Source organism: Protopterus annectens, chromosome 4.part1 (assembly GCF_019279795.1).
Source record: "Protopterus annectens isolate FY-2018-M chromosome 4.part1, PAN1.0, whole genome shotgun sequence".
Lineage (NCBI taxonomy): Eukaryota > Metazoa > Chordata > Ceratodontiformes > Protopteridae > Protopterus > Protopterus annectens.
In genome coordinates, this window is record NC_056734.1 from 1006818218 (window position 1) to 1006846025 (window position 27808).

General features: G+C 39.3%; 1 protein-coding gene across 1 annotated transcript in view; it reads left to right on the top strand.

Moving 5' to 3' along the window:
- DLG1 (discs large MAGUK scaffold protein 1) overlaps positions 1-27808 on the top strand; it is a 3205960-nt gene that overhangs the window by 3108954 nt on the left and 69198 nt on the right. The window contains exon 26 of the mRNA XM_044070715.1: positions 26386-26495. Coding sequence (XP_043926650.1) covers positions 26386-26495 — 110 coding nt within the window. The remainder of the gene's footprint in view (positions 1-26385; positions 26496-27808) is intronic.

Here is a 27808-nt window from a genome sequence, read left to right on the forward strand (position 1 = left end):
GCGGAGTTCGCCCAGCACTTTTTTGGTAAAGCTTTTGATTATAAAATGTCGTTAGAGACTCCGACTACCGTTTTGTCCAAAAAACGCAAGGACAAAAACCGACACGTGAGGTCCGCGGTCTCCGCAGACACCACGCCAAAACCGACTACACGTGGTCCGGTTCTCAGCGAGGCGCCTACGCAGCCCCTGACTACTGATGACACTTCTCTGGCGGTGTCTTCTGTAACCGAGACCGCAGGTGCCTCGGCCCATACCCTGACTACAGCGACCGAAGCCACTGTGAGTGTTGAGCCTCTTAATGTGGACAGGTCCACTTCCACCCATGGTGTCTTGAGACCCTCATCTTCCTTTTCCATAAAGGCCTTTACTAAGTCCAAATCAGCCATGCATCCCAAGAGGCCTGTTGCACAGGGCCCATCTCCAGGTCCCATGCCTAAAAAGCAGATGCTCAAAATGGCTGAGGATTTAATTACTCTTATCAGGGGTTCCCAACCCCCTCCGGACAAGAGACCCAGAGTGGAGGAAGATTCTCCCTCTTCTGACCAGGGCTCCATTATTTCAGAACATTCTGATGAAGAGGAACACTTGTACTCCCCTTTTGAAGATTCTGATGCAGAGCAGTCCATTCCTTCTGTATCTCCCCCAGAGGATTTCTCTTTCAGGGAAACCTTGCATACCTTGAGGGAACACTTCCATTGGGAAGGCCAAGATTTTTCAGATTCCAAGAAAAGACTTAGGGAATTTCTTTTGCTACCTCAGCACAAACCTCTGGCGATTCCTCCTGTCTTGGACATACTTGATGATGTTTACTCGAAGGCTTGCCTTAATCCGGATTCCCTGCCTCCTGCCCCAGTCAAGCCTGATAGGTACTACAGAGTTCCTAACTCACACCAATTTCTTTACAAAAGCCATAATGCTGACCCTGAAACCATTTCTCAAGGCCACAAGGGAATGAAGGCCTCTACTGCTAAGAATCCATTACCTTCCAAAAGAGAGTCTAGATCCTTAGAAAGGTGGGGAAAAAAGGTATATACCTCGGCCACCCTAGCCATGAGGGCCTTAAATTGTCAGTTCCATATGCTTAAATATCAGCAGTTTCTGTTATCACAATTAAGGAATAAAATGTCACAACCTGAACAACCAGATTTGAAGGAGTTGCAGGATATGATGCATAGTGCAGAACAAGTGGGTAAACGCACCTTGCAATGTGGCTATGATGCTCTAGTGGCCTCAAGTAGAGCTGCTGTTACAGGATCAGTCATTCGTAGACATGCCTGGCTTAGGGAACAAACCTTGCCTGATCATGTTAAAGCTAAACTACTAGATGCTCCTTTACAAAAGGATGTATTATTTGGTACTAATGCTGAGGAGATACTACGGAAAATGGAAGAAAAAGCTAAATCTATGCAAACTGTCAAAGCTTTTCTATAGGTACAACCACCACGTTTTAGCAGAAATTGGCCTTCAAAAAACTGGTCCTTTCCAGCCACGGACAAGCCCCAAAGAGGTAGATACAGGCGCACAAGGGGCAGAGGACAATCTCAAGGATCATATAGAGGCAGACAATGGCAAACTCCAGCACCAAGAGGTGGCGAAGACAGTGCACAACAATACAGGAAACAAACCCAGTGACTTTCCCCTTTGCATGTCAAGCAAGTCTCAGCTGGCAGCACCCTTGGGAGGAAAGCTGGCATTATTTTCAAAAAATTGGCATATTATCACAACAGACAAATGGATCCTGGACATTATAAACAGAGGCTACAGATTTCATTTTCACACTCTTCCAAAAATGAGAGGCATGCCGAACCTGCCACACAATCAAAGGACAGAGGCTCAAATACAAATTTCAAAGCTCATGAACATGAAAGCTATTCAAGAGGTACCTACTCACAAACAAGGTCAAGGTTTTTATTCCAGACTATTCCTGGTACCAAGGAAGGGAACCGATTGGAGATCCATTTTGGACTTATCCATCCTAAACACATTTCTACTCGTACAGAAATTCAAGATGCTCACCTTACAGCAGCTTCTTCCCATGCTGGGCAAGGAGTCTTGGCTGGTAACATTGGACCTCAAGGAGGCATACCTGCATGTCCCAATCAGACAAAGCTGCAGAAGATACCTCAGATTTCTTGCAGGTTCAACCCACTATCAATTCTCTGCATTGCCCTTTGGCTTATCTACTGTGCCCAGAGTATTCACGAAATGCCTGGCATCAGTAATTGCCTACTGCAGACTTCAAGGGATACAAATTTACCCTTATTTGGATGACTGCCTGATCCAAGCGGACAGCAAACACATACTTCTGGAACATCTGGCTTATGTAACACGGTTATTGAATTCTCTGGGATACACAGTCAACAAAGACAAATCAAGGCTAACACCATCTCAGAATAATTTTCCTGGGTGCCAACTTGGACACAAACACCCAGTTGGCCTATCTTACGCCAGAAAAACAGGGGCAACTAACTCAGTACTTCAAAATACTAGCAAATTGTACCAGGCTCACTGCAAGGAAAATCCTGCAGGCTCTGGGCTTCATGGCATCTTGCATTCTTCTAATCCCATGTGCAAAGTTGCATATGAGGAAACTTCAATGGTACCTAAAAAACCTATGGTCTCAATACAGCCACAGTTTGGAAACAGTAATACCACTAATCCCATGTCTGCAAAAGGAATTTCTATGGTGGGCCCAAGCATGCCAAACAAACACAGGTCTACCATTCTGCAAGCCTCAAGCAAATGAAGTCATCACAACAGACGCCTCAGACTACGCCTGGGGGGCACACATGACAGACAGGTGCATTCAGGGCAAATGGTCCCAAAAGGAAAAGCACCTTCACATCAATCAAAAGGAAATGCTAGCAGTGATAAATGCAATTACACCTTTCAAGGATCTCCTGCATCCAGGGCAATTATTGATAAGAACAGACAACACCACAGTAATGTGGTACATAAACAAACAAGGAGGAACACATTCATACCCCCTGTGCAGGCTGGCCATGTCACTTTGGAACTTGGCTCTGGAATGGCAAATTGAACTTCAAGCACAGTACCTGCCAGGGTTGGAAAACACGCTGGCAGACAATCTAAGCAGAAATATGACAGACCCGCACGAATGGAAGTTGCATCCTCAAGTCTTTACAAATATAATCCAAGCGTGGGGAAGGCCAGACATAGATCTCTTTGCCTCCCACAGGAATCATCAATTGACAAAATTCTGCTCAAGGACATTCCATCCAAAGGCCTGGAGAGTGGACGCCCTTTCTTTCAGTTGGGCAGCACAGACAGTTTACGCCTTCCCACCTTTGCCTCTTCTGCCCAAGGTGCTCTTGAAAGCAAGAGCAGACAGACCGAAGATGATACTGATTGCTCCAGACTGGCCAAGACAACACTGGTACCCACTCCTGAGGAGCCTAACACATTCTCTCCCCTGGACCCTACCTCTAATGCCTCTTCTACTGACTCAGCACAGCTACAAAACTCTTCACAGTCAGCTGAAAACACTCAATCTGGCTGCATGGAAAATTCCTTAACACCACAACAGACCCTACTCTCCAAGGAGGTGCAGGATGTCATTTTGGAGGCCAGAAGGCCATCTACTAGAAAGGCTTACTCCGCAAAATGAAAACGGTTTTGCGCTTGGAATGAGAAAAAAGGCCAGGATCCTAGAAAACTGAATTTGCCTCAGATATTACAGAATCTAGCTGAGCTGTTGAGCAGTGGACTTTCATTTTCCTCCATCAAAATCCATGCCTCAGCCATTTCTGTAGAATACAACACTGATCCACCCTTATTCTCTCACCCACTCTTAAGACAGTCCCTCAGAGGGGCTAAGAATATAAGACCTCCAAGGAAACAACCAATACCAGCCTGGGATCTTAATTACATTCTAGAAAAATTAACTTTGCCTCCCTTTGAACCAGCTGCCTCAACAGATTTGCAATATTTGTCCTGGAAAACAGCTTTCCTTCTGGCCATTACCTCAGCTCGTAGGGTTTCGGAACTACAAGCCCTCATGGCTGTGCAGCCCTTTCTCATCTTCCATCAGGACAGGGTTTCCCTACGAACCAACCCGTCATTTATGCCTAAGGTAGTATCCAGGGTAGCTTTAAATCAGGCCATACACTTACCTACCTTTTACCCCAATCCTCAAAACAAAGGGAAAGGCTGCTACATTCCTTAGACATCCATAGACAGCTACGTTACTATTTGGACAGAACAAAGCCTTTCAGGAAATCAGAACAACTCTTTGTGTCCTATGCTGTAGGAGCTCAAGGGAAGCCAATTTCCAAACAGACAATTTCAAAATGGATAGGCCACTGCATATGGTTTTGTTACTCCTTTCATGGTAAATCTGTACCTGCAGGCATCAGATCCCACTCCACAAGGGCCACAGCTACCTCTGCAGCCTTTCTCAGAGGAGTCCCTACCAAAGATGTTTTGGAGGCAGCCACTTGGAGTTCTGTGCATACCTTCACTAAACACTACCACCTACCTTTATACTCCAAAACTAGAGCAGGCTTTGCCACTGCTGTGTTGCAGGGCATTCTGGCTCCTCCAAGTTCCACCTAGTGCCTACCACCCTGTGCATAGCTTTGGGATTCTACCCATCTGTTATGTCTGCAGCTGTATGCACGATGAACATAGTGCAGTTTTGTACCTACCTTAAATGTAGATATTCGAGTGCTAATACAGCTGCAGTCCAAGTTTCCCTCCCTCCTTCTCCTCTGGGTACAGACCTAGTGGCTAACTCCTCATCTTACAACTTGATTGGGTTATCCTTCTATGATGTATTTGCTTGCAACTACTGGTTTTAGATTATATTGCAATGCATGATTATATATTTTATATATATATATATATATATATATATATATATATATATATCTTTATATATATTGCCTTCCTTCTGGGGGCACCTGACATCTGGGGCAAGAAAGACTGAAGAAAATGGCGTCGGCTGTGTCTTATGTACCCCTGTCGCACTGACGTCAGGAAAGAAAGCGACGACAACCGACGCTGGACCTAGACTTTGGAATTCGGCCGACCGAGGACCCGCCTGACGGCAGGAGAACCCATCTGTTATGACTGCAGCTGTATTAGCACTCGAACATCTACATTTATGGTAGGTACAAAACTGTACTTTCTTCTTGACCAAGAGGCATAGCTAAACACAGACTAAGAAAATGATGAAAAAGTTCAGTCAAATCAAAACTAAAACACAGTCGCACAAAATTGCACTAAAGATACCGAGCCTAATGAAAACTACATAAAAAGCCTTCCATCAAAAACATAACTGTGTGCTTCTTTTGCACAACATGAAGCCTGCTGTCCTGTAATCTTAAACTTAAATGTTTTACTTAATTTGTTAGTTTTAATTTACGTGACCCATTTTTTGTTTATCCTATTGCTTAAAGCAGGATCTGTCCATGACTACATTAATTTCTTGCTGCTGTATTTTCCTTTATCTGGTGTCAAAGATCTGCTTAGCATCTTTCACAATTCAGTGCTTTTACATAAACCAGGCATTTACTTGGGGTCTTCACCCCCTCTCCTTGACTTGTATGTATTAACTCTGTAGTCACAGTATATGTAATATGTGCTTGCACAACTGCTGCTGAAGTGAGCATTCCAGATGTGGTTGACAAAACAAAAGCTGACCAACGCTGACGTCAGCAAAAGACAACTTATTTTAAGTTGATGATATCCCAGGTAGATGTAAAAGATCCAACAGTACATATCAAAGAGTAGGCGATCTTACTGGTGCACTGGCCATACCTCTTGGTCAGTATGAATGCTACATCAGGTCTCAGAATAGGCCACAGGTTTAGTTGTCTGACCTGGTTAACATAAGTAAATGATGTAAGCCATGAGGAAATTTACACTATAGAATCCATTCAACAAAATGCAGGACTCTCCCTCTGTTGTCTCATTTAGGTAGTTTTGCAGGTGATTCTGATCTACTTAAGATGCATCTTTGACTTTGGCCTGTGTTATTCGGAGGCTGTGAGCATGATTCAAACATTTTGATGCATCACAGCCTTGCAGAGAATAGCTTTGTAGCAGAGTACCTGCTTGTCAAATTGGTCCTGCAGGGGATTTTGTACCTTTGTGCCTCCTTAAAGAAACCTTCCTCTCTCTGGGTCATGAGCTACATGACTGACTGATTTACCAACTCCCATTTGAACTGGTATATCTGAAGTTTTCTCTTGGAAGATGCTTTTCTTGGTTACTGTTGCCTTGTTCTTTAGAAACTCAGAGCTATAGCCTATTATCTGTAGATATTTGGCCTGGCACAAAAGCCCTCCTGAAATTTTGGTTATGTGGATAAAGCCCTGACTACATTGCAGATGACCATAGGTAGATGGAGATGAAAGAGGAATGTCATGCCATTTGCCTTTTCTCCCTTCCCAGTGGGAGAGTTGGAAACAGGTGTGATAGTGTATTCTACAGATTTGATTACAAACAGAGATCAGAATAAACCAGTATGTCTGCTTGCCTGATAGTTGGATTGCATAAGCTTGCCTCAGCTGCAGAGGTGAAACAGCTTTTGCATCATCTCATTGCATACTTTTCCCACAAGCATGAGCTTGCACTTAAAGGATGTAGAGCATTAAAAAAGAATCACTTGGTGAGTGCTCAGTTGATGACTGCACTACAGATGCAATGATAGTCCAAGTCAGGATGCATTAGGGGCTGAAAAAGAAGCACAAAAAAGCCTCCTACTGAAAAATCATCTTCGAACTGCTCTTAAACTAGTCCCTTCATTTCCCCATTTTTTTTTTCATGATGGCAACATTCTTTAGAGAAAAAAGTCCTTCCAACCTTTGACAAACACTGCCAAGTAGGGTTCTACCTGAAAATGAGATTGGGAGAAGTGCTACCATTAGTTTGCCTCCCTTACTCTGCTTAGTAAAAGGCTATTTGTGGGTAAATAAACCCTGTACACATTTGTAGCTTAATTTATTGCTCTTTTTCACCATACTGTTAACTGCACATTGGAAAGTGCTGCCAAAGATTGTTGTAATGTTTAAATTGCATTTTTTCAAGACTGTGCCTATTGTAGTTAATTGGCTACATCAAAAAGAAACACTCATTTGGAACACATTGTAGTTTCTAATAAGCAAGGGGATGTAGCTCAGTGGTAGAGATCATGCTTTGCATGAATGATGTCTTGAGTTCAGTCCCCAGCATCTCCTTAGCATGGACGGCACAGTGGTGCAGCAATTGCATTTCCGCCTCACAGCAAGAAGTTCTCAGAGTCTGCATGTCCTCCCTGTGTTCGTGTTAGTTTCATCCAGGTGCTCCAGCTTCCTCCCACGTTACAAAGACATACATCTGGCACATTTCTTCCTGGGCCTCTGCTGAAAATCGGCTTTGTTCCAAGTCGGATTTTCCCAGTAAACAAATGTTAAATAAATAACCCATAATTTAAAACCTATTTTGGCATACATGTATATCAAAACTTTAGAGATAAGTAAAAACAAAAAACATCACTCACAGTGTAATATTAGAAATTACTGATCATGACTTGGATGTCTCATTTACCTGCAATGTCCTAGGCATCCATTTGAACCCCCCCCCCCCAATGTTGACATTTAATGAGGGACGTACCATTTCTTTTATAGCCTTCATGATTTGCATAAAATCATCGTCTTGTATTGGTGTTTCCTCACTTTTCCACTTTCAGGTGATTGCTCTGTTTTTATTCTCATCTAGAAATTAATCCATCAGAATCCTTACCCCTTTTACTTTTCCATTTATTTTATCTAAATTAGTCATCAGGAGAGAGAAAGAGGTACTGTAGTTAATACCTTTCCAGGCTAAATACCATTTCATGGGTTCTGTATTTTATTCTTAGTGTTCTAATTTCGCCCATTGCCAAAAGATGTGCATTAAATCCCCTATTAAATTAGTGTTACATCCTCAACAAACAGATGCGACATATAAGCGTAGCTAGTGTGGGTTGAGGGGTTTAGGGGACACGATCAGGTGTCTGTAGTGCAGTACCTGCATTCATTTCTGAATGCCAGTACAGAATTGCACTTCAGCACTTAGTATGTGGCATAAGTTGTAGCAAGCTACATGCTACAGCCGAGCAGCTTTTTTTGTTTGTTTTAATCAGACGTTTTTTGTTTTATAACTTCGTGCTTGGTGTAGCTGTGGAAGAACAGCCCTTTTTGTTTGCCTTGCTGATCAGACCTGCCAGGGAGTTAAGTTAGAGCGGAGGGCAGTGGATTGGGGAGCAGCACTAGTCTCTAAATGAGCTAGATAATGCTCTGTTGCATTGCTAGGGTGCATTCTAGAAGGGTGGTGCAGGAGTGTAAAAATATTAAGCAAGCATTTCCAACCAAAAAAATCTTAATTTTCCCTCTCTCATGGGTCAGTCCACATATGTAACTGTAGTATTTAATTCTTTCTCCCAAATAATTTCAAACTTATTTATCTCTTCTTTTAACATTTTGCATAGTTTACTTATGTCTTTTATGTGGATGTCTTTCTTGATTTCTCTCCACCAAAGAACCCACTTCTGCCTCTCAACCTTTTCGGTTTGTGTATAGAGTCAATGCTTTCAGCTTGTATATTAATGTATTGTATATATACCATAGTCTATACCTCTATTCATATATTGTTTCTGTCATTATTTTTCCTGCTATCATAAACTGATCCCATTGCATTAATCTCCTACAAACCTTCAGACGTTTGGAAATATTGTTTGCTTGCAGCCCCTGTTCTTGTAATATTTCTGTTGGAGCAAATTCATTCAGTCAAGTTAATCTGTGTCTGTGAGTTAACTTTATTGGCTAAGCCATCAACATCCCTTTGACCTTTTTCCTGTCTAGCCTTCTGTTCCTTAATAAGTTATACATACCTCTCTCATCCCTCTCAGTTGATTTAATATTATGACTTTAATTCAGGAGTGCCGATTTGGTTCCAGTATCTTCAACATTTTAAACCTTGCTAACTTGCACTATGTTTCAAAGTCAGCAAGCCCTGTTAATTGCCTTTTCTGCATCCAGGCATGCAGTCAACAATGTTTGTTTGTTGGCATCATCTGTCGTCATACTTCTGTTCAATAAGTTATCAGGGATGGTTCTACCCAGTGCAATACCTGTCTGTTCCAGATCCGGTAGTGAGGGGAGGATGTGGGTTACTTTTTGGCAGCAAGAACAGTAAATAACATATAATCATAATTAAAGTATTGAAATTGGTTTGTTATGACTCCGGTACCTGTGAACGATCCTTGACTGGTTTTTGAATAGCAGTTGCAGTGGTATGTTTCTAGGTATTCTGAATCTCTCCCGTCACTAGCACATAATTAGCTAGTAAATGCCATTAATAAATTTGTCTTTAAACATTATACATATTACTAATGGTAAATCACCTGCCCCCATGCTTTACTCCTCTTTTGACTAATTAGAATGGTTTCTACATTATCCATTGTAACTTCTTGTATCACACAGTTGTTCATCATTAGATCACTGTTTCAGTAGCTTTAGCTACATGGGACATTTATCTTAAGGATTGGACTAGACTGCCAATTTCCAAAGCTTTAGGTCATCTTTTGTGCACCCTAGCCACTGTTCAGCTCAAGGGTGGCAGTATAAAATTAGTGGCTAGGGCACCAAAACATAAGAAATTCTTGCATTTGATGTCCATTCGTCCCTGCAGGTTTCACATGCTCAACAGTTGACCAGCACTGCAAGGCTGAGGCAGATAAGTACCACGCTACTTTTACTTGATCTAGTATTGTGAAGAAATGTGCTTTTCTGTCACAAATATTTGCTAAAGGCTAGAAATCTGTGTTTATAGTGCTTGTCACTAAAAAGTGTTACAGCACCGCTGACATTTTTTGTCATGATTCTGTGGAAAATCTCTTTCATATTGATTTTTGTGAGAAAGTTATACTTTTTGGTCAAAATTGTGGCTTGGCGCTAGGATTTGTGGTATGGGGGTTTGTCATTAAAAATGTTTACCTAAAAACTTATTTTTCTTGTCAGGTTGTTTCACTGACTATCCTAAGCTCCGATACCTGCTTGTCAGACACCTTTTTTGGCAGGTAGATAACTTAATTGTTAATCATGTTTTGAGAAGAACAGTGTTACTTTATGCCAAAAAGTGTTAATTTAATTTTTCTGTCAGTATCAGGAGGGAAGACATACTATTGACGGATTTGCTAGCGACTTGACAGTCACCTTTTTTTCAGTAGACAGATGGTCATAGGTCCCTGTGGGGATTACCGTGTAATATATAATCTTTTTTGAGGAAAAATTACTTTTTTTTTTTTTTTTTTTTAAACAGAAGTGCTGTTAGAGATTTGGAGTCATTTTGTTTGGTGGTTGTCACCAAAGGATTTTACCTAAGAACTTAAGTTTTATATCAGGAGGTAAGACAGAACTCTTAAAAGCTCTGATAAAATTTTATTAGACACCTTTAGTGCCAAGGACGTGGACCTGAATCCTGGCAACTTGCTTGGTCCCACCCTGAGCCTCAGGAAGACCAAAGTTATGCAGAGTACTTCAGTTTTGATTTCATCTTCTCCTTCACCTCATCTGTTGATGGGTGATTCTGCTGTGGCTATATGATTCTTCTGATACAACTGCTCACATTCTCATGGTCCCTCTGGTGCTGTTCCTTGGTAAGCCAGTAAGGACTGGGATGCAGGCATGCCCTTTGCAACTATTCGGCTACCCTTGCCAGGTAAGTGCAAAGCATTCTTGCTGATATCAGGGAGGTGACTGGTGCTCAATCACTAAGCTGCTCTGAAGACCTGTATTCCCAGGTAGGAGACCACCCTTCAAACTGCCCTTTTTGTAGGGGATTTCCCAGTAAAAGGAAACGTAAGGTTAGTCTAGGCATTTATCTTCCACTAAAACAGATAAGGAGAATTGGCTGGCCATTGCTAAAGGCTTATTTGAAACAAGTCAGTTTCTGCATGCTGAGTCTGCCCCTATTTAAAAAAAGGGAAGAAGTTTCCTCTGCCTGATTCTGATCACCAGTCTGAGGGACAGGATTTAGAGCTACTGTTTCTCCAGTTCCCATTCCACAGAATGGGGACTCTGACTCTGAAGAAAGTTATTCTTCAGATTCCCTTCCTGAAGAGTTGTATTTTTCTGATACTGTTGCCAGAATGAGTGTTAAAAGAAATACCAGAATTCCAGCAAATATATTATGATTTGTTACATTTGCTTGTGTTGGTAGGGTGGCCTAATGGTTAAGGTGTTTGCCTTGCAAACACAAGGTGCAGGGTTTGAGTCTCACAAGGGATAATTGGCTAGGCTTAAAAATGGCTCGAAAGGGCAGATAGCCTAGTACTAACCCATGAACAAGTAGAGTTTTCTCCAACCTGTAGCTGATCCTCCTGTGTTGCCAGTATTTGATTGACAGTCAACCGTGTTCTCCCAGAAAGGCTGATAAATTATGTACTGTGCCCCAGTCCCAGAATTTTTTTTTTAATCACAGGTTAGATTCTGTAGTAATTTTTCAGCTTCTGCTAAACTCCTTGTGGCGGCTAGCCTTATTACTTCTGACAGGCTGGAAAAAGCCTTGGTAGGCTGGGAAGAAAGTTTATATGAGCTCCACTTTAGCCTTCAGAATAGTGATTTGTCAGGCTGACATTTCTTAGTTTGTGCTGGCTTGCTTTGACAGTTTAAGATAATTGCTGACCTTCTTCTTCACAGACTAAGGAAACTCTGAATTAGTCTCTTGAGTCTGCTGATGCTATTTCTAGAGCAGATTTCTGTAGCTATGTTCACAGAAATTACCAGAGGCTGTCAAAACTGAAATCCCAAATGCTGCCTTGGAAATGGAGGTGGTGGTTGGTCCTTCCTCTGCTGGGGTCCTTAAAAGGTTGAAGGGAAGGGTAAAAGTTGACCAGATTGTTCAACCTTCATTGCTAATATCTGATAGAAACTTTTCTTCCAGTTCAGATTCCTTTTTCAGGAAACAGAATAAGTGTCCCAGTAAGGCACGGGCAAATAAAATTTCAAAAAGCAGTGGCAGTGAAGTTGAAAGAAGGAAGGAAGATCTTCTCAAAACCAGGGAAATTCTAAGAAAGTCTAGGAAAATAGTGTGACTATATGCACCTTTCTTTACTTCCCCCTTTCAACCCTGGCAGTCCTCTAAAGCTTACCCAAGTCTAGGTCTTCACTTTCCTCTGTGGCACCAGATAATTTCAGACACTTGGATCCTGAGAATCATTCGGAAAGGCTACAATTGGCAGTGGGATACCTCTTTATCCAGACCGTCAACCCTTCCTTTTCCCTCCTGTTCTAGATCTGATTCTGTGTCAGGAGGTTCCCCCAGAACTAAGAGGGAAGGGATTTTATTCAGGGATTCTTCTTGTGCCAAAGAAAGAAGAAACCTGGATACCTGTTCCTGACATTTATAATTCTTTGCAGCACATGCCAGTTATCAAAGATTTCAAGTGCTTTTACATTTTTCTGTATCTGTTCAACATTTCCAGTTTTTTGCATTGCCCTTTGGTTTGTCAACAGCTCTGAGTATTGGCAAAGTGCCTAGCTTCTGTAATAACTCACCGCAGGTTTTAGAGCATTCACATTTTCCATATTTAGATGAGCGCCTTATTTTTGCCCATTCTTTCACAAGTTTTCAAGAATCTCTGGCTTGGGTAGATTTAAAAAAAATGTTTTCTCTGCTCGGGTTTTCAGGTAATGTCTACTAGTCACAACCTTTATTGTGGCTTTTTTTTCTTTGGGACAAAGTGGAATGTTAAAATAAACAATTTCTGATATTTCCAACTAAACTTTGGCATCTGCTAGGGAATGTTTCCAACTTTTAGTTTTTTTTGGCATCTACTATTTTTATGGTTCCTTTGGCCAGATTTTGCATGAGGAACATTCAGTAATTTGTCAAATCAATTTGGACCCAATACCCGCACCTCTTTTCATTTCAAATTCCAGTGTTGGGCTTGTTAAAAAAGGAGTTAATGTGGTGGGTGAATCAGCTGTCTCTCAACTCAGGCCTCCCATTTTCCCTTCTAGCCCTTAGTTGATCTGTAACTACAGAAGCATGAAACTTTGCTTGGGGAGCTGTTGGTACAAGGGGTGAATGTCTAAGGCCAGTGGAACAAGCAAGACAAATTAAAGCACATAATTTTCAAAGAAAGTATGGCTCCAAACAATTTTTGTCAAATCTCTGAACTATCTTTGACTCCAGGCCCTCTGCTAGTAATCACAGTCAACACCAAGGTGATGTGGTACATATAAAGGGGAACCAGTTTCAACCCTCTTTGCAGACTAGATGTGGTAGCATGAGAATTAGAGGCTCTGTCCAGTCTGTCCCTTCAGGCTTACCTGTACTTCTTCAGAACAAAACATGTTGCATGTAACCTGGCCACTTCTGAATCTCTTGTCATTTTCTCATTTACAATATTCCTTAGAGCAGATATGTCCAACTTGCGGCCTTCAGACCTCTTCCTTCCGGCCCCCAACCTCTAACTGCAACATCGATGTACGAATGCCCCAAAACACTTTTTTTGTTTTGTGCTTTTCACACCCATGACCTATAACTCTGTCGGTGTGCGCATGCACCAAAGCACCCTTCTAGTTTTGATTTTTTTTGCACTAAAGAAGGATCTGTGTGTTCCCGCCGTTATTTCATGCCAAAGAATCAGTGTGTGTTCTCGCTAAAGAGGGACTCGAGTATGGATTTGCCGTCATTGCCTTTGAAATTGACAGCACTTACCTGTGTTAATAGGTAAGTACAGAGGGAGTGAATGAGTGAGTACATGCATGAAAGCAGAATGTTTATGCATGTGAAAGTAGAAGAGTGTGTGTGTGTGTATGTGTGCATGACAGAGAGACACATGCGCAAAAGGCTAATGACTATCAAGTCTACCTACTGAACACAAATATGTTAGCTCACAAATACTTCACCCCCCCCCCCGACGTGGGGGGCTGTGCCTCCCACCCTTCCTACTTATATATACCAACTCCGAGACCACACTACAGTGCAGAAAATGGCAAAGTATCGAAGCGGCCAAGCGAATTCTTTCCCAGGGAAAGAATTTGCTTACATGCCGCTTCGAGATTTTGCAGTTTCGGTCTTGTCAGTTTGACCAAGACGCATTCGAAAATATGCGTCTTCGGTCTGCTGATAGGAACCCTATAAAGCTGAATTGTTTTTTTTTTTTGACAAACAAAAAAACACCCAGTACTGTTTTGTCATTGGTGGGTTTTAAGCAATTGCAGATTGGACAACAATAAGTGTAGCTTTGGTGCATCATCAATACTGGCAAATCAGGTGGGCACAATGTCATTTTTTAAATGTTGGGGGTTTTAGTGTGTATGTGTGTGCTTGTGTTTTGGGAGGGCTGCAACTGTAGATGATTATTAAAGACAGAGACTTACGGACTGTGGAGAATGTTACATGTTTCAAAACCTGATACTTGGGTACTAGGAATGCGAAAAGTAGATTTGTTAAGATATAGCTTCTTGCCATTTGCAGTGGATGGATATTTACATTTAATGGACAATGCTAGCATATGAGTGTGGTCCTGTAGGGATCTGGAGGATGCCAAGTCTATCACTGCCAATGTCTTGTAAAGTGACCTGGAAATGGAGATTGGGATGTTACTTAAAAAATACAGTAAGTGGGCTTAGAAATATAGTTTAATTAAACAAAGTGCACTTGCAATTTGCAGGCCATAATTTAATTTATTTCAGGTAGTCCAGATCCTGGTAGATGTATCCCATTACACTTAATTAGGGAGAGCTACCATTCCTGGGAAATAAACAGCCCTAAGTTCTGTGGTTGTTCGCAGGTAGGAAGTTACAGGATGTGGATGCAATGTGTTTTATTTATTATTTTTAATGCATTTGTCATTTCAAAGCATGGTTTTCTTTGTTGAAAAAGAAGGCAGGATTGAATGAGCCATGTAATGCTTAACTGACAATGATGGGATAAAAAGAATATAAGCGATGTATAATGTTTGCAGCTACAGTTGTTTCAGTGGTGTCTGTGATACATAACTTTTTGGGACTGTGTCCCACTTTTATTTTTCTTTCTCCAGATTTCTTGCTCTAAGGTTGAGAGGTATGGTTCCATACTAAATCAGATGGTTGTTTTTACCTTGGAAGACTTTTCAGCATAATTACGAGAAACAGAGCCTTTTTAATATATTTGCTTATTTCCAATATAAAATGCAATGTAACCTTGCAAATAACCTTGTTATTAAACTACTTCAATTCTTTTGGAATTGACAAGTATGCATCATTGGTTTGAGAGGTAAGCATAGAGTGCTAATGTGACAGCTCAGTAAACTGTCAGTCTGTGAATAACTTTTGCACAAATTAAAATGTCTGAATGTCAAATGGCTTTAGATTGGAGGGAAGTTATATGTTTACTCCAGTATGTAGTATGGTCTTAGAGAGTCTATAGATTTCTTATTGATTTACTTTTTGCTGAGCAATTGTTTGCTAATTTATTGATGCTCCTTTTGGTGGTGGGAAATTAGTTGGATGAGTCCATCTCTAGTATGATTTTTTTCAGATATTTTTACTTCCAATTTCATTCAGTGAGTGTGTGTCATGTGATTACTGAGGTTGCCTACTTTAGAAGTAGGGGCTCAGTGTGTGTGTGTGTGTGTGAGAGAGGGAGAGAGAAAGAGAGAGAGATTTAATATGTATATTGAATTTATTTTTGCAAATGGAATTCTTATTTAAATAGGCCCTCTTCTTGGGCAAGTGGACTTGAGTAACCAATACTAGATCTTAGCCAACCAGCTAGGAAAGTTTAGTATGTGGATTTTCCATCTGGTTTGATGAAGGCTATGCTACTTACTCAAGGAGTGCATTTATGGCTATCCATCCATTTGTCGTGTTGCTGAACTACATTGTTTGATAATGAGAAGAACTTTTTACAGAAGTTGAAGTTTTTGTACCAAGAACCTGTACATACAGAGTGGCTTGTTTATACTGCAGTGAAGGCTGTGGTCTTTGTAGTGAGCATTTTAAGTATGACCAGTATTTCTGAGGTGGAGGAAGTCTCTTAAGGCAGGATCTTTCTTAGCCTGGAAAGCAAGCCAGTGATGAAATTTATAGCAGCCAGTGAGAGGCAGAGGAGAGCAAGAAGCTTTTTAGTTTGTTTGGATAACTAAGTGAACTTAGTCCTTTGACCTTTTTTTGTCAGAAATGGTTGTAGTCTTTCTTTTGGCAGGGTGTTTTGCTGAGGCACATGCCAAAAGGGGCTTTGCACTCAGTAATGGCTCTTATAAAGGAAGACTACAGAGACGTTATGACCACCTTGTCCCTGGATGAGATACCCTTACTAATGAGGTGAGCCATGTAAAAAGCTTTCCGTACAACAGAGACATCATGGTGGTCAAAAGTTAGGTTTCTATCAACCTAGGTGTCCAAGCACCTCACAACTGATTGCATGCTTACAATATTGTTATTAATGTGATAATTTGTGGGGACATCACTCTCCCCAAAGGGGATGATGCATTTTTGGCATTTAGCTTGAGGCCATGTTTCTGGCACCAATCATTTGTTTGGGTGAGACCCTCTTGTAGCTTTTATAGAATTGCTTTATTAAGTCAGTAATGTGAATGATTTACTTTATTGCAAATCTGTTGGCTTATTTTTGTGTATTATAGTATTATAAGGCTGCTAATGTTGACGTTTTACATAGTTGGACTGCTGGAGTGTTTTTCCCAGTGAGAAATGCTAGTGCTGTTGTGAATATCTGTTTGTTTGTAAAAAAAAAAAAAAAAAAAAAAAATATATATATATATATATATATATATATAAAAAAACTAAGATATTAGAGTTAACTGTTACTGCGGTGGTGGTGCTGCGGTAGCGTTATCGCCTCACAGTAAGACGTTGTCCTGTTCGATTCTCAGCTAGAGCGTCTTCTGTGTGGAGACGTGCATGAATGGGCGTACCTTCGTTGAAGGTTGTGCGTCAGGGCTGGCAACTCGGCACGTAAAAATCTGCTGCCAATCATTAACGGACCGGAGTTCCGCTATGGCGACCCCTAACCGGGAAAAGCCGAAAGATAACATTAGAGTTAACTGTTAGATTAGAGAATTAGAATGAGAATTAGAATTTTAAGGCAAATATTAGGCATTTATTGCATTATTTATTGTTCGAATGCACCTACAGTACAGCCAGGAGGTCGACTTTGGTCGCCCGCGACACTGAAAGAGTTAACTATATGATATATTTTATATGCGGCCCCAAGAGAATTTCTGTTCACTCAGTGCGGCCCTGGCAAGCCAAAAGGTTAGACTCCCTTGCCTTAGAGCTTCTCTCTGCCTATCCTGTACTACTACTATCTGACTCTCCTGTTTTGGAGAAAGCTCGTCACTGCTGTCTAAATACAACTCCATTTGGCCAGTGGATATGATGAAAATCTTAGTAATTTATAAGCAGTGATCACTACTTTCAAAGTTTGATATTTTGTGTATTTGGATATCCAAAAGAACCAGACATCTTGCTGAAAAGTACCGTGAACAATTTCTATAGATATTTAGTTTTAGTGTCTATGAAGAGTGCAAAAGTGTATGTAACAAGGAATTACAAACTATATGTAGCAGAACTTCAAATATTGCACATAAACAAATGTCTTGGCTAAAAGAGATTTATTGGAAAAATTTTGATGGTTTTGTTTAGTGTAAATTCTTGCTGTAGACTCTGTGTAAGTTTATTTGTTTTTAGTCAATGGTTTTGTTTTGTTTTAATATGTTTCATATTTGTTTAAAAAGCAATAAAACATTTTTTTGTTTGTTTTTTTTGAGAGTACAAGATGAGTTCCCCCCAACACAAACACACACTCACTCACTCACATGGTGATAATACTTGGATTCCTTTCCTTACATTTTGAAAAAAGAGTAGATTAATGGTGCAGATTTTTATTTTTAAACATCTTTATTTATCACTTAAGACATACATAAATATTCATTAAGAGAAAGAAAAATATTTTTTTCCATTTGCACACCATTACTCATTACAGTTCTTTATTTCTTTAAAACTATCTTTCAGTCCAACATTACATAATTTGCTCAATTCCTATTTTCCTTCAATACTTGCTCTTCCTTCTCTTGATCATTATTCTTCATGTGGTATTCCCACAAATTCCATTTATTTCTAAGTAATTTGCTCCTTCCCTTTTATGTAAAAGATCTGTCTTCTAGATCTTTTATATATTTTATAATATTCGGCACTTCAAATACAGTTGGTTTAGACTGTGATTTCCATTTTCCAGTAATTGTTTTTTTGGCAGCCAACAGAATTAAACTTAACAAGGCATCACCATGTCTAGGCAATTCAGATCCTGTGTCCTAACTCAAAAGAATCATACCTTAGTTACAGCCATTTGGTCACCCAGTATTTCTGAGAGAGTTTTCTGTAGGGAATTTTTTTTAAATCTGCCAACTTGTTGCATTCCCAAAACATATGTTCCTACTTACGTCTTTCTTCCCCAGTACACCTCCAGCATTTGCTGTCTACTGCAAACACTTTCAAACAAAATCATAAACCTTCTGGACTTTGTTGCCTACTTGGGAGCCATATAAATATCTTTCCATTGTCTCCTTGTAAATAGATTTTCCATTCTGTCTTGCCAATCTTTTCTAACCTCCATTGATTGACTCATATAGTTATTGTGCAATATTTTGTATGGCCTACTGATTATCCCTTTTTTAACAGCAGCTTCTGTTCTACATTCAACTAAAAACTCTGTCAGATCAGATCTTTCATTTAAAATTCCAGTATACCTTTCTGTTTGCCTTACTCTGGTATTAATCCCTAGTTTTGAAGACAACCAGCAGCCCAAACATCTTTTTGGCCTCATCCCACTCTATTGCTTTTCCCTCTGTAGTTATTTTCTCCCAATACCTTGGTCCTGTTGCCAGTTTTCTTCAGTAAAATCCAGCCAGATTAGTATTTATTGACTTGTTGATAAGCAGAGTTGGCTATTGAATGTTATTACTTTGTGACCTTGGCAATTTCCATTTCCATCTGAATTTAATGTATATAACAAAGATGTATGTCTGTTGTATTTGTGCTTGAAGGGCAGTGTTGTATTGCTTTCATATTGACACCTTAATTTCTGTTCTAGAGGCTTTTTCATTGTATCTTCCTCAGTCACATTTGCTTTCTGTAGTTTTACTAGCTGTGTCTCATTTGCTGCCAGTGAAGCTTCCATTGGCCTGCACTGTGAAGGAATCCCTCTTCCCCAGTTACCATTCTGGGGTCAAATGCCTCCTCTCCAACATGTATAATTTTGGTGACAATCACAAAAGTCTTTGTTGTAGGTAGTCATCGGCCTGATCTAAAGATGGCTCTTGGTTGTGTGGTAGAAAGGGTGCTTGGCACCATCAATAATATGCCATGTGGAAATGTCTGTGTTTCTTAATTTGCTTCAGTGGGTGGATTTCACATAATTTGCTTTGTCTGTCTTCTCACAGATGTGAAAAGTGACATATGATGCAGTCATCAAAACTAGGTACACTGCTACCCATTTTGGTCTACTGTTTAGCTCAAATAAAGAACATTTAAATTCTGCTCCATTTAACTCCAGTCAGTGTTGTCATCCTTACTTGAATTTGGTATCACTTACAAAATTAGGTTTTCATTGCATTGGTATAAATCATTTTTGTCTGCTGTTTGTTTTTTCTTCCTAATACATGTGGCACTGCAAGATAACCGGACTTTGTTCTTTTGGTCAGGAAAAAGGGACACGCCTGGGATACTTACTAGTGCTGGTGTGGTCAAGAAAGTTATTTAAAAACAGATAGTGATTTAAGATCTTAGTTTTAAAACAGAGCTTGTCAATTTCATACTGATTTTAAATAATAAAGTGGCAGAACTGATGGAACAGATACTGCCATAGTATCAGAAACCACAAATTCCAAAAACAATGAAAGAAAAACCATGCTGAAAAGGCCAACATTCCAAGCACTTTAATAAAAATTCACAAAAAATGCCAACACTCTTTCTTCTCTAGCGCCTTGGCCATAAGCCGTTAACAGAGTACACAGAACTCACCACCCCACTTCTCTTTTATACATCAATAATCAATTAAACAATTAGCATTTCACATAGTTTGTAAAAACCCTTTCAATTTTTTAAAAGAATATTTCATAAAAAATACAACCAGTTGCATTCTCTATTCATGCCCTTAGGCCACCAACATGTCAGACTTTAAAATAAAAATAGATTCCTTTCTCCTCACCTCATTCTTATTATTATGTTTTTTACCATAAAAATGTATTTGTTTCAGGACTGTGACTTGTAATCCAGTGATGTCACCTTTATGTGAATAATGAAAATGTGTAGCAACTAGGCTTACTTCACTTTTCTTTCTCACATCTCTCACATGCTCCTTTCTTCTGGTTGCCAAACTTCTCTTAGTTTCCCCAATGTAATATTTCTCACAGGGGCATTTTAGTGTATAAGTAACACCCTCACTGATGCAACTAAAACTACTGTGTCTGAAATTTTCTTCCATTTATTAGTGGAAAAGTGTCAACCATATGTTCACATACTATACATTTTCCACAAGGAAAAGTTCCTACACTTTTTATATCCACTTGTCTCAATGCTGCTGGCATATCAAATTTACCATGCACTAAGAACTCTCTTAGGTTTCTACCTTTAATATGTTAAACGAGGCTCTGGGACAACTTGCCGGAAGATGACGAGTTGTCCCAGAGCCTTGTTTAATTATTTTTAGTTGTTTTTTTACTTTTGTGTTTTTACCTCTAATATATGACATCTTAGTTGCTTATTTTTCAGAAAACTCAATCTGTCATCTTTACTTAACATTTCCCAGTAATATTTTGCTATTTCTACCAATTGCCTAGTAAATAAAGTATATTTTGTAACAAAATACATAAAATTATTTTGATCATCCTCTGCTTTCTCCTCATTCCTTTCTCTCCCAAATTCTCCTTCCCCAGGAATATCCAGATTCCTTTTCACTATTTCCAGTCAACGTCTTTTTTTTGTTGCATTTATTAAATTCAGACTATAACCTCTCTCTATAAACGTCCTAGCTGTCTTATCCATCTCTTCCCTACTTTCATCTTTTTTACTACACAACTTTTCTAATCTAAGAAACTCCCCCTTAGGGACAGATTCAGTAATATGTGGAGGATGGCAGCTACTACCATGAAGAATATAATCAAAATTATCAAGCTTTCTATGAGTTGTGGATTTAAGAGAACTGTTTCTTTTTCCTTCTGATATCATATCTAAATAAATAACTTGCTGTCCCACCTGTAACCCATCAAAGCCTATTTTGAACCTATTTTCATGTAAACTCTCTACAAAATTTGAAACTTTTTCTTGCCCACCATTACACACAAAAATTAAATCGTCTATATATCTGAAATATTTTAACACATGGCCTTTAAAGAATTTATTCTGATACATGTAAATCTTTTCGAAATGGCCCATAAATAAATTTGCATACATAGGAGCAAAATTTGCTCCCATTGCTGTACCTTTAAGCTGTTTATATAACTCAGCATTAAATTCAAAAATATTATTCTGCAAACAGAAAAAAGTAAAATCGAGAATATAATGTGTACTGGCACTATCCCCTAAAAATATAGTATTGCTTCCAAACCATGTGTATGCTCAATGCTCGTGTATAGACTTATAACTGTCTTCCTGCAACTTTATTTCTTTTAATTTCTTGATGAGATCATAAGAATTTTCAGTATATGGTGGTAATTTTACATTTTGTGGCATCAAAAATTAGTGAAAAAAACAAGAAATATTGTGTGTAAAGTATCCACATGCTGACACTATTGGGCCCCCTGGTGGGTCACCCAAACGTTTATGAATTTTAGGCAGACAAAAGAAATGTACCATTTTACATTCCTTATTATTAAACACATTCTGTACATCATATATAAGCCTCAGTAAATATAGTCAGTGGGTATAGGACAGAGAAACTAATCCCCAGCAGTATATAAGCCAATATAAGAAAGCAGTTCATAGGTTCATAGATTAGTACTAGACTAACTGCCCTTGCAAGCCATTTTAAGCCTAGCCAATTATCCTCTGTGAGATTCAAACCATGTACCTTGTGTTTATAAGGCAAACGCCTTAACCATTAGGCCATCCCCCAACCCCAAGGAAAAATAGTTCAGCCTTAAGCCCTTCTGTAATAAATCCTTGTATTCTTCCATAGCTCTAAAATAAACCTCCGCAGCAATTTTTTTCATATACATTATCATTATTTAAATGTTTGTAGCACATTTGTAGATACTGGGAATAATGAACAACTAACTTGCCTTCCTTATCTGAAGGCTTAAATATTAAATCTTTTCTACCACTAAGATTTTTAAAATTTTCCACTTCTCTTTAGTTAAATTATATGCAATTTCACTCTTTTTTCTTACAAAAACTACTATATTCCCTTTCAATACCATATTTTAATGTAGCTGAAAAGTGCTGAATGGTATCATTCTTGAAAGGGGGAATAAAAGTACTTTTATATGGTACTTTCCTTGTGTCAAATCTATTGTAAGCATTAACTTTCATATCTGATTCACAGGAATGAAAGCTGATATCACTGTCGTTAACTTCTAAATCAGTAGAACAGTCCTGGAAACTCACATTATCCACTTTAAAATGATACATTAAATGCAACTTGCATACAGTCTAGTTAATGAGGTGGGAACAAAGTTTATCCCCTTGTTTAAAACACTTAATTCACAGTCAGAGAACTCATTCCCTGACAAATTAACTACATAATTTTATACAGTATTAATGTGCATTACTTACAAGCCCCACTTTTACCCCACAGTCAATTCCATTTGCCTTGTTTATAGGAATGCGGACTTTCTCTGCAAGTCTCTGGTCCATGTCACGAACGTTTTCGGTTACCTTTCTACCCTTGTTGATTCCGAAAAGTTCTATTCATATAGTTACTGTCTTGGGATTTAGGTAAATGAGGAAACTCATGATAGTCTTCACTGTCATAGTCAGTCGAGGAAACTGTGGTCTCCATCTGCAATACGTAATGACGTACTGTTTCCTGGTCTCCCTGGAATCTCACCATTTGTTGTTGATTACGTTGCTTAGAAACCAACTGAAATGCCTGGCTTCGTTCATGATTACCCACATCATGAGCCAGCTTGCGTTTTTTCCCTTCGGTGATCTCTTTCTCATGTATGGACAGTTTCTCACTAATATTCTTGAGAAACTGTTCCAAATTCTCCACTCTGGTCTGTTGACGTACATCCTTACACAAGCAGTTGGTCTCTTCCTTCAATTTGTGTCTCTTAAGTGCATCTCTTTCCACTAAAATTGCCACCCATTCAGAGCTGCACTTAAGCACTGCCGCTACCAACCTAGCATGGAATTGCTTGTCTTCATCTAACGAGAGGTCAAATGGCAGTGAAGGACTTTTAACTGCCCGTAACCCCCTCGGTGTGATATTTAACTCTAAATATCTTTGGAGAGACTGCAAATTTAACAAGACAGATATCTCCTTAAACATAAGTTTTTTTAGTTTTGTCAAACAGTACCTTCACTTCTTGAGTAGCAGCAATTTTAGCAACCTTTCCAACCAACACAAAGGGATTACAATCTTGTTTTCTCCTCTCCTCTTCCCATTTGGACAGCACATTGTCCCTTCTGTTTGATAACTTATTTTCTCGACCCTCAGATGGACCCACAGTTCCTCCACTATCAACAGTCTGTACCAAACCTTTCAGTCGACCTCTGCAATGATTCTGCACCCGTTTCTCGAAACAAACTGGACAAAGGCACAAATGAATCATTGGCCAAAACATCAGAAACCACAAAGTCCAAAAACAATGAAAGAAAAACCATGAAGAAAAGGCCAATGTTCCAAGCATTTTAATAAAAGTCCACAAAAAACGCCAACACACTGTCTTCTCTAGTGCCTCGGCTATAAGCCTTTAACAGAGTACACAGAACTCACCACCACACTTCTCTTTTATACATCATTATTCAGTTAAACAGTTAGCATTTCACATAATTTATAAAAACCCTTTCAACTTTTTTTAAAAGAATATTTCATAAAAAATTCCCCCAGTTGCATTCTCTATTCATGCCCTTAGACACCAACGTATCAAACTTTAAAATAAAAATAGATTCCTTTCTCCTCACCTCATTCTTATTATTATGTTTTTTATCATAAAAATGTATTTGTTTCGGGACTGTGACTTGTAATCCAGTGATGTCACCTTTATGTGACCTTTATGTGAATAATGAAAATGTGTAGCAACTAGGCTTACTTCACTTTTTTTTCTCACATCTCTCACATGCTCCTTTCTTCTGGTTGCTAAACTTCTCTTAGTTTCCCCAATGTAAAATTTCTCACAGGGGCATTTTATTGTATAAGTAGCACCCTCACTGTTGCAACTAAAACTACACTGTGTATGAAATTTTCTTCCATTTATTAGTGGAAAAGTGTTAACCATATGTTCACATACTATACATTTTCCACAAGGAAAAGTTCGTACACTTTTTATATCCACTTGTCTCAATGCTGCTGGCATATCAAATTTACCATGCACTAAGAAATCTCTTAGGTTTCTGCCTCTCATATATGAAATTTTTAGTTTTTTAATTTTCAAAAACTCAATCTCTCATCTTTACTTAACAGTTCCCAGTAATATTTTACTACTTTTGCCAGTGGCCTAGTAAATAAAGTATATTTTGTAACAAAATACATACAATTATTCTGATCATCCTCTGCTTTCTCCCCATTCCTTTCTCTCCCCCAAATTCAAGTCAAAGGCCTCCTCCCTAGCATGTAAAATTTTGGTGACAATCACAAAAGTCTTTGTTGTAGGTAGTCGTCGACTTTACCTAAAGATGGCTCTTGGTTGTGTGGTAGAAAGGGTGCTTAGCACCATCAAGAATTTGCCATGTGGAAATGCCTCAGTGTTTGAATTTGCCTCAGTATGTGGATTTCACATAATTTGCTTTGTCTGTCGTCTCACAAATGTGAAAAGTGGCATATGATGCAGTCATCAAAACTAGGTACACTGCTACCCATTATGGTCTACTGTTTAGCCCAAGTAGAGAACATTTAAATTCTGCCCCATTTAACTCCAGTCAGTCTTGTCATCTTTACTTGAATTTGGTATCACTTACAAAATCAGGTTTTCATTGCATTGGTATAAATCATAGGTTAGTACTAGGCTAACTACCCTTGTGGGCCATTTTTTAAGCCTAGCCAATTACCCAACATGAGAATCCAACCCTGCACCTTGTGTCTGTAAGGTGAGCACATTAACCATTACACCAACCATCCACCCTAAAATCTGTCCCTATTTTTAGGTTCATAGATTAGTACTAGGCTAGCTGCCCTTTTTGGACCATTTGAAGCCTAGCCAGTTACCCTATGTGAGAATCAAACCCTGCACCTTGTGTCTTTAAGGTAACCACCTTAACCATTATGTCAGCCTCCCGCTCATTTTGTTTGCTGTTTATATTTTCTTCCTAATAGGTGTGGCACTGCAAGATAACCAGACTTTGTTCTTTTGGTGAGGTGAAAGGGACACACCTGAAATACTAGTGCTGGTGTGGTCAAGGAAGTTCTTTAAGAATATATGGTGAATTAAGGTCTTAGTTTTAAAGCAGAGCTTGTCAATTTCTTACTGCTTTTAAATAAAGTGACAGAATTGACGGAACAGATACTGCCATATAGTGTTCAATACATGGTACCACAACTAAGATGGAGCTTGAGTACTTAAATATAAAAGTGATCTGTGTAAATACATACACACACGTTGTTGTTGTGTCTTTCGGCTTTTCCCGGTTAGGGGTTGCCACAGTGGAACTCTGGTCCGCTAATGATTGGCAGTACATTTTTATGTGCCAAGTTGCCAGCCCTGACGCACAACCTTCAACGAAGGTATGCCTATTCACGCATGTCTCCACACAGAAGACACTCTAGCTGAGAATCGAACAGGACATCTTACTGTGAGGCGACAACGCTACCGCAGCACCACCACCACCGCTGTAAATACATACAAACACGTACCAGTAGTAATGTTTTTATTCACTGACAGTATGAGTTAAGGATTCCAAAGACAAAATTTGCTAAAGATTTAAGGAACTGCTAAAAAGTGAGCGGGCAGGAAATCTGTGGAATGAATGGTACATAGAAAAATGTTGTGTAAACATGTATATGGTCTTATCAAGTGATGTGAAGACTGAAATTCTCAGGTTTGTATACATCATCAAAAGGTAACTTTCTGTAGAAAGACTGTGTGGTAGTGGTATGCATTTTCGAATTCAGGGAAAAAAAAAATGCTTCAAATCTTATAATCATCACATAATGTGCAACGTCCTGTGTTTTGGCAAGTATCTGTGTTGCTTCATTGCATTCATTAGTAATTTCGCCTTCTTTTTGTTACAGGGTAAACATTGCATCTTAGATGTATCGGGCAATGCAATCAAGAGGCTACAGATCGCCCTTCTTTACCCAGTTGCAATATTCATCAAACCAAAATCAATGGAAAATATAATGTAAGTTAAAAGGTTAAAGTTAGTTGTCTTCACAACGGCTGCATACTTGTATCTTGATAGTTTCAATATAGTCATATTCTTGCTGAATTCCTACTACATTGCTGTTGCTTGCAGTCTGCTGTAGATCTCCTAATTAAACTTAATTCTCTCATAATGAGAAACCTCCAGTGTCATAATGATTTGCATTAGAATGTGTCAGATAAAAAATGTATTAGATGAGTAACCTTTAAAAATTAGAGCACCCTGCAGAATTAGAGTGGCTGAAAAGAACATATTGGAAGGACTTAACAGAATCTAAAATGTTACCATCACCGAATAGTTGTCTCTCCAGCCTATTATCTTAAAGGAAAATGGAACTGGGAGTATATAAAGAATACACATAACAGCATATATGAAGTTTAGGGTAAGGATCTCCACAGAGGAGCTGAAGTAGGATTGGATGGTATGGACATGCAGCCTGTACATGTCATTACCAAAAATGCTCTGTCATTTGGCACAGAGACTAATTATCAAAGAGTTAAGGGGTGGGGAGTGCCTGAGAGGGCCTCTGCCTGAATGATGTGATCACCTCTAGTTACCATTATGTGTCTTGTAGGCCAGGGCATATGAAGAGATGATGTAAGCCTAAAGAATGTTTTCCTTAAAGGCTATGGAGTCAGTGGCACAACGTAATAAAAGTATAACCTCTGTCCTTTTCCTTGACTGTGGAAGTTGTCACTTTGATTTAATAAGTCATGTTTCATTTGAAAGCCAAAGTAAATGCAGAACTTTCTGTATGGGATTTGCTGCTGAAGATTTCAGTTTCCTAAGTTTTTCTAGTCCTCAACACCCAGCTTCTTTTAGCTGTTATTCTCTTCTGTCATGTTTTATCTTCTCTCTGAAGATTCTTACTGCTTGTCTTCATTGTCTAAGTCATTGTCTGCCAAGCTTGCCTGGATACATGTTTCACAAACCTGATGAGGGCAATATTTTTGGATGGTGGTGGAAGAGCGGTCCTTGGAGGAGCAGTGTTGCTTCAGTGATACAAGTATAGAGTGAAAAGTGTAGGTAGACTTCACCTATAGCTCAAGTTTCCAAGTTGGAAAGCATTACAAGGACAGCAGTGTGTTCTTATATTTTTTCTTCAATTTTGAAAGTAATATTTAATTACTGGATGATATTTGGAGCAGAAGCTCCAAGCTCTGGGTAACGTGTTTACAAAGGGAAACCTGCAAATGGTTCTGCATTCACAAAGTAGTAAATTAGAGGCTTTTTTACCTGTCACTACAAATTGCACCCATGTGATTTTTGGGAATGGTTCTCTATTATATGGG